At 38.7% G+C, this 7886-nt stretch overlaps 1 protein-coding gene across 1 annotated transcript; it reads left to right on the forward strand.

Moving 5' to 3' along the window:
* Window positions 1–4178: 4178 nt before the first annotated feature.
* On the forward strand, window positions 4179–7619 carry LOC136749935 (somatostatin receptor type 2). The gene has a single exon (XM_066704593.1). It carries the CDS (start codon window positions 5025–5027, stop codon window positions 6066–6068), a length of 1044 nt encoding a protein of 347 aa, XP_066560690.1. The 5' UTR covers window positions 4179–5024; the 3' UTR covers window positions 6069–7619.
* Window positions 7620–7886: the final 267 nt, after the last annotated feature.

Here is a 7886-nt window from a genome sequence, read left to right on the forward strand (position 1 = left end):
CCTGATTATGTCTTATAATTTACAGGTGGTGCTTTTTGATCTCCCTCCAGAACAGGGATTGGAAATGATAATATAAGTCTGCTTTGGTCTTGGGACATCCAGTGTTACACTAAATGTGTACAATATACCCAGGTTAGGACTACCGTGTATATTTAATTGGTAGTTTCTATTTTTAGTAAATGCAAATATAATGTAACCTTTATGAATACAATTAAAAAGGGCGTATTTGGGTGTAAGTTTCCAGTCAGTTAGTATTGGTTGTCAGTCGTATCCTGCTTTACCACATATGTGATGTTAACCCTTAAGAACCCTGTGTGACATTTAACATGCTTGACAAAAATATATTATCCCAATTCACCAGTCCTCTATAGGTGACATACATGTTACACTGGAATACCAAGGGTTAACTTTTTTTTTTTCTAGTCAGGAGTTCAGTTGTTGTTTTTCTTGACCAAACTTGTGGAGGTTTACCAGGCTTAAGCATCAATAACATCTAAAACCATGTTTGTGTAACACACCATGTGTAGAAACTGCTGAGTGAAACTCTTGTCAGTACAATAGCTTTTTTTCTTAAAGTCTTAAATATCAAGAATCTCTCTACAGAAAATATATGGTATGGGTATGAATAATTAATGTATAACTAGCAGAATAATCATGAGTGTCATATTTTTTATGCTGTACAAGATTTAGGCCTTCAGGACCAAAAGGCGTGATAAAATAAATTATCCCAATTTACTGGTCTTCTGTGTGTGATATTCACGCTGAGCTCCCAAGGGTTGTATCCTGTATAAGAAATCATTTACATGATTTTATTTGCGATGGATTACACCAGATCCTGTGAACGATTTACTTGATACAAAATGTATTTCATCCAAATGTTTAAATTTGTTCAGGTGGGGGGAAAGGTGACTTCTTACAGCTCTGTCTACTGATTTTAGTCCTGAATAATAAACATTATGCAGTAAAAAACTGATTCCTGTGTCAGGAAATATCCCTGGCTGCAATTCCTCGTAATGTACAGAGCTGTCATACAGCTACACTTCATTAAACCACTCTAACTTGCACAATACGTATTCTAGAAACGTGCTATTTGCAGTCAAGCCATCAATTTTGTACAGAGTTTACATCAGCGAAGCCATGCTTAAACTCTGTGCAGCACCACTCTTGATTCATTGCTAAACTGAGCATTAATACATGTCATTATGTGATGGTCACTGGCCATGCAGATTGTGTAATGTTTGTAAGATGTCATTAATCCATGGAAACCTATTTACCCAGGGTTATACTGTATATTTTTACAGCCTTGACTGTCAGTAGTATTGACAAACCTTTGTGATTATTATCTCCGCCATTGTTAGGAACAGCTGGAGAGCTCCTTTTGTATTATTACATGGCTGTCATTATTTACCTTAGTAGCATCATGTCTGCAGGGAGAAGATTGTGAAGCATCTTTCAAAGGCATAATAGCCTGAAGGACCACACACGAGGGTTCAGCATAAGACTGCGTTTTGGGCACAGTACATTTTCAAAGTAATCGCATAAAGAATAAATGTTTTCAATGTGAGAATGCTGTGTTATTGATGCATGTCGATCTCCTTGAAACCAACAGGGCCGTCTATGGAGAATTTTGAGAGTTTTTAAATAATCCCTCTCATTTCTCTGTACTACAATGGAATTCCAATTTAGTTAAAAAAGTAGCCTGGTGATACTGTTGATGTGTTGGAATCTCAACGTGCTTTAGATGCTTAGATCTACTGTACGCTCGCTCTTAATATGTTTTGCATCACAATCCTTCATCCTTTAATTTCTTTAATTATTGTACTATGTCGGATTCTACATTTCTACACTTTGCAACTTTAGCACTATTGCTCTGTTCTTGTATTTTTTTTATATCCCTGAAAACATATGATACACTTGTACTTGGGAATCACCTTGGATAAATACATCAGCCAAAGTTAACAACCACCAGTGTGAACAATTACAAATAATGATGATGATAATAATGAACAATCCAAATTGGTTGAATATGTAAAGGGCATTCGGCTAAGCGGAAACATGCTCATATTATTGTTTCCACAACACAGTGCACGGGCTGACCATGCAGTTCAGAATAAAGATGCTGAAAAGGTGTAATCGAATCTGTTTTTCCAGCAGGTCTCAGTGGGTCATCCCAGATTGTTACCTTGCTGGCTTTTGCAATACCTAGCCCTGTCAGTGGCTGTAATCCTATCTACTGGCATCTTCCACATACATTTCCCTTTCCCTCCCCATGGGACATTTAGGCAGCAACCCAGGTTTATAGAAGTCAAAGTATCATTCTCAGTTGGCCTTCTGGTTCTTCTATGATAACGTTTTGCCATCCATAAGATATGCTCCTTGGCAGTCAGACTGGGGAAGTGCTCAACGAGTTACCTTTGTGCAGGCAATCGTGTCCTGTTCCACAGCAGCTCAGACAGCCTATGGACAATTCCAGTCACGCAGCCCCTGACGGACAAGCAACCAGGTGTAATGCCAATTTGTTCTGTTTTACATAAATAGGAATCACAGTCACTGTTGCTTTTCAGACTCCTCAGTCACATATGCTAATCCTTACCTCGATAGAGCTGACTCCCCCTTATTTTGGTATGATTTATGAGGGTCAACAAACTGGATTTTTGTGTTCTTGTTGAGAGAGGGAAAAAAAAAGGTGATATCTAAGAATTAGGCCAGGTGCTTAGATCAATATTTTGTTTAATTGTTGAAGGCCTGACTTATGTTGTGACCAGTAATTAGTCTGCATGGGAAAACATGTGGAATACTCTTCATTTGCAGGATCTTTTTTATTAATATTATACATATAAGAATATGCAATCTTGTTCCCTTGCAGAACATTTGTGCACTAAAAATGATTGATTGTTGAACAAGGTTTTTGATTTTTGGGTGATTTTTGTTTCTGAATTCAGGTGAATGATTTATACAAATCTGGTACAATTGTAAAATTAAGACATAGTGTGAAATTGTGTGGATTATTTATCATTTTATTTAATTATATAATACTGTAGAAATCTGGGTTTATTGAGAAGTACATGGATAAGTACAACAAGCACACACACAAAAAAAAAACAGCTTCACTAGGTGACAAATGTCCATTAATGGTTCAGTTAGCTTCCCCAGTTCATCATACCCTTAATACATGTGTCAGAATGTTATATTAAATCATCAACTGTTTACACTCTGACATTTTACTGGGCTTTATGATGGGTGGAAAATTCCTAACTAGAAAACATATTGGTTGCTATTTTTCCTTCATTATTTTTTTTTCCCAAGAATTGCTGGTTTAACGGCAGGTAGGATACATGGAACAGAGAACCACACCATCTTAAATAAAATGAAAAATGATTTAGTGGGATGCATCTAAAGCTCTCGTCTTAAACACATTATCTAAATAAGCAGAAATTGAGGCAAAAATCTTAAAGATTCAATGCTCTAGTACTGAAAAAGTTTAACAGTTATAAATAAGTTTCGACAGTTTTGCAGCTGCTGCAGTTTTCTATGCAAGTTACATTTTTTCCTTCATCCAAGGTAATCCATATACAAGGAACTGTAAAAAGATACACAGCCTAAATATTGTAGGGTTGTTTAACATAGAATATAGCATTAAATACAAAATCAAAATTGTTAAAATGAGAAAAGAAATACAGCACAACTCTAGAAGGATTGGATGTGTTATGTCATGTTGAGGTGTCAGGTTAACTTTTCTCCACCAATAATGGTCTGGACCTCAGGGGGCACTGAAATAGTCCACACCTTGCAGGACACTTTATTTACACAACAGTTAACTGGATTGGCAATAACAAGCAAGGTGCCTGTTAGACCACTCTGAAGATGTTTTCCAGTTTATGGGAGCCCATAAAAGCACATTCTGCAGGAACGACATCATGTGTCATGGGATGTTGGACCTATAAAACTTTGCTTAGAAATACCATATGGATTTTTTCCACATAAATGTTCCAAATGTTTTCAATTTAAATGTATTATATTTTTTACTTCACAGGTCTACCTGTCCCCTTCCAGTTTTTTAAGTCCACCTGCTTAATTCCACTGTTACAAACGTGCCTCACACTGTTTACATTGTACTAGTCTGTTTACTAAATCAATACAGGATGTGGGCTTCTTTGTATGTTATCCTTTCATTTGAGCAATTCACAGAACCGAACAGTCACACCATTATTTATGGGTAGTCTTGGAGTAAACTCTTCGCTAGAGGTAGAATATCTTTCTTCAAGTCAGTGTTTGCCAGAGTGCTAGCAGCAGGACCTCCAAAGTACTGCTTTTCCTCTTCACTTACAGCACAAAAAAAAGTTGGAAACTACATTAAGAGGAATGTTTAATTATGAAAACAACAGTATTGTAACAGATGAAGCCTTCGGCACCATGGAGACAGCATGACATTCGAGCAGAAGGATCAAAAGCACAAATTACAGAAGCCAAGTTACAGAGCTGGAAGAAGGTTGGCGGTTTTGATCTTCCCTCAGCTTCAATAAACAAAAAATTGAAAGAACACTTCAGAGTCAATCCATCAGGTAATTTCACTTTACCAGAACACTGTCAACTCGAAATAACATTTGACTTTTTATGTTATGGATAATAGCTCTAAATGTGTAGACTGAAGGATAAAAGGTGCAGAGCAAAGGACTCGGGGGCAGTCTTCAGTAAATGCACATTCTGCATTTATGTTTTCATGTCTGCTTTCTAATAGTGAATGTATGCACTTGTTTTGATGTTATTACAGTGTTTTTGATTAAGACAACTTGGATCTAATACATGAAGTAGCTGTTGTGTTGTTTTGTAAAAGAGAGGAGAGCAGCCTGGTGGATTGTTTTCGATTCTTTTTGGCATTTTACCTTTGACTATTGTGTCCATAAACCATGGAAGACCAGTGGCAGGAGGAAGTATAAGTATCCTTTGTGTATCACTACTGCTGCAGTTTTCCTTTTTGGTATTGGAATTCCCCCCACATTTTTGTTCTTGGATTACTAAACAAAATGGAGTCCCAGGACTTTTTAGCGACTGATGCGAACAGCAGATCTTACTTCAATTATTCCAACGACCTGCTTCACAGTGACGACGGGCCCCAGACCTGTCTCTTTGACATGCTGATGGCCGTCCTCTACCTGGGGGTGTGTGTTGTAGGACTTGCTGGAAACTCCCTGGTTATCGTCACCATCCTGAAACTGCACAAGATGGAGACGGCCACTACTGTGTATATCTTCAACCTGGCTCTAGCTGATGGCTTGTTCATGGTGGGGATGCCCTTCTTAGCCCTGCAGAATTTCCGTCACAGCTGGATCTTTGGAGACTTCGCCTGCAAACTGGTCATGATCCTGGATGGTATCAACCAGTTCACCAGTGTTTTCTGCCTGACTGTCATGAGCATTGACCGCTACATGGCCGTGGTCAACCCTATCCGGTTCTCCAAGTGGCGCACCCCGAGAAGGGCCAAGATCATCAGCGTCTTCCTGTGGTTCTTCTCCCTGCTGCCTGTCCTCCCCATGGCTGTCCACTTCACCGCAGGTGGCAGCCTCTGCTCATTGGAACCCCCTGGGTCCCTGGACACGTGGCGGTTGGCTTTCATCATCTACACCTTCACCCTGGGTTTTGCTCTGCCTTTCTTTGTCATGTCGCTCTGCTACGCCTCACTGGTGGTCAACTTGAAGGCTGGCCTGGTTCACTTCCAGAACACGGAGACCAAACTCTTGGAGGAAAAAATGACCAAGATGGTTGTCGCAGTGGTGCTGGGCTTCGCCATTTGCTGGTTGCCGTTCTACGTTTTTAACTTCTATATGCTGTGGCATCCTGGGGATTTCACCCCAGCCATGGGGAAGGGTTTTGAATTTATTGTGCTCCTCTCCTATTCCTGGAGCTGTGCCAACCCCATCCTGTATGCCTGCCTCTCTGAAAAATACAGGAAACATTTTCACATTCTGCTGTGTCCAAAGAAAAGATCTCAGAGCCTCCATTTTGATGCCAACACTGATGGCTATGACCTCAATGACTTAAGTGGATGGGAAATTATGAGTGTTGTGTAGCATATGGACCTTTTTTATGGAAACACAAACCCAGGCTGCTGTCAGGACCTTATTTCCAATGGCCTTATGCATATTTGACTTTGATGTACTCCCAAGGCTTTCCTAGATTGTGCCTGTGTATTAATGACTCAAAGTTAATATTTTCTTCTTTAGATCTCCTTTTAAAAATGCATAGCAGCTGATTATGTGTTCAGATATGCTGACTCTGGTAGACACTGTTTTATGATGATGATGATGATGATGATGATGATGATGATTGTTTATTATTGTTTTGGAATTATAATTTTGTTTTGATGTTACAAACCAGACCTTCCATTCCATTGTAATATAATTTCACATTCATTTATGGTACATAGGCACAAGGTAAATTAAGAATGGATACAAATTTCACTCATCAAACAGAACAGAACAGAACACAGAACAAGTGCCTCGGAACACAGCCAATCATAATTGTCTCATCAGTTGTATTCCAAAATCCAGCATCCAAGGAACATGAGAATATGAAGGAAACTAAAATTAAAAACCGCTAACATATCATAAAGCAAACAGGTCATAGCACTTGCACTGTAGTGATGAATGAGTTAAAAAAAAACATCTGACACTGCACTCTTGCTGAAAATCGAAACTCTTTTAATCAAAACTTGTTTACCATAAATCCTTGATCAGACTCATTTCCTTTGGGGGATTACGTGACTCTTCACAAAAGCAGCGAGTATGCTTTCTCTTCCCTTTCTTAACTGCATCCATTCTGACTGTGGACACTCCAGTGAAAGGGATAGAGGGATAGACAGAGGAAGGCAGCTGTAGTCTTCAAAAGGAGGAAAAGAAGGACAAAAGACTGAACACCTGGAACAGAGACAGAGGACAAATAACATCAGATATTTCAAAAACAAAACCTACTGGGCTACTTCCTCAGATTCGAGTAATGGAAGGATGTTTGACTGAGTAATGGGCCTAATTTGGTCATAATCGCTAATCAGTAAATTGAGAACATTTACTTAATTACATCAAAACTAAATCTTATTTAGCAAATAATCAGATATGAGTTTTTGTAATGTAACTGGAAATTATAAGTCACTAACAAGGGTGTGTATGTGTATGCAAATGCTTATGGAGCTGTGCCCTTTACCAGATCATGCTACTAGAAAAGGGCACGTCCCTGGAAATGCACGAAGCCTTTGGATTGATGTGAATATGCATCTTTATTATCTAACCAAAACCAACAGACCGACACGTTAAGCTCATTTTAAGTACTTGATGTGCTTGGGTCATTAAACTGAAAGCATGAGTAAGTTTAAATGAACTATTTCTGTGGTTGTAGCTCTTTGGCATTTTAGGATATTCCTCAGTCAGAGTCTGCATATTGGTGGTTTACAGCTTGGAAGAGAAGTGATTCTTCTTCGTGTTTTTTCTTCATTACAATATACCAAGAGTTTATACTAGGAGTAAATATATATATATATAATATCATTTGTATTTAATTGTATTAGAGAAAATCAGCTTTGTTACATATAAAGAGATTTCTTATTAAAAAATATTCATTCTGTCAAACCAGTGTGAGCTGTAAGGTATCCATTTATTGTTTATTTGTCTATATCACCTTGGAGACGGATCTTTCCAGATGCTAGGCCTGGCCAAACCTGGGTTTGAGTGCTCCAGTCACCTGCTAGTCAACTGCTGAATAACCAGTAGATGGTCCTGTTCTCCTTCTCTCAGTCCAAACTGTGTCCCAGTGTCGTGACAGGGGAGGCTGAGGTGTTAAACTGAGGTTCTGACTGCTTGTGTTCATTTAAGATCCCAAGTTATTATTGGCAAAAG

This window comes from Amia ocellicauda, chromosome 5, assembly GCF_036373705.1.
Source record: "Amia ocellicauda isolate fAmiCal2 chromosome 5, fAmiCal2.hap1, whole genome shotgun sequence".
NCBI lineage: Eukaryota > Metazoa > Chordata > Actinopteri > Amiiformes > Amiidae > Amia > Amia ocellicauda.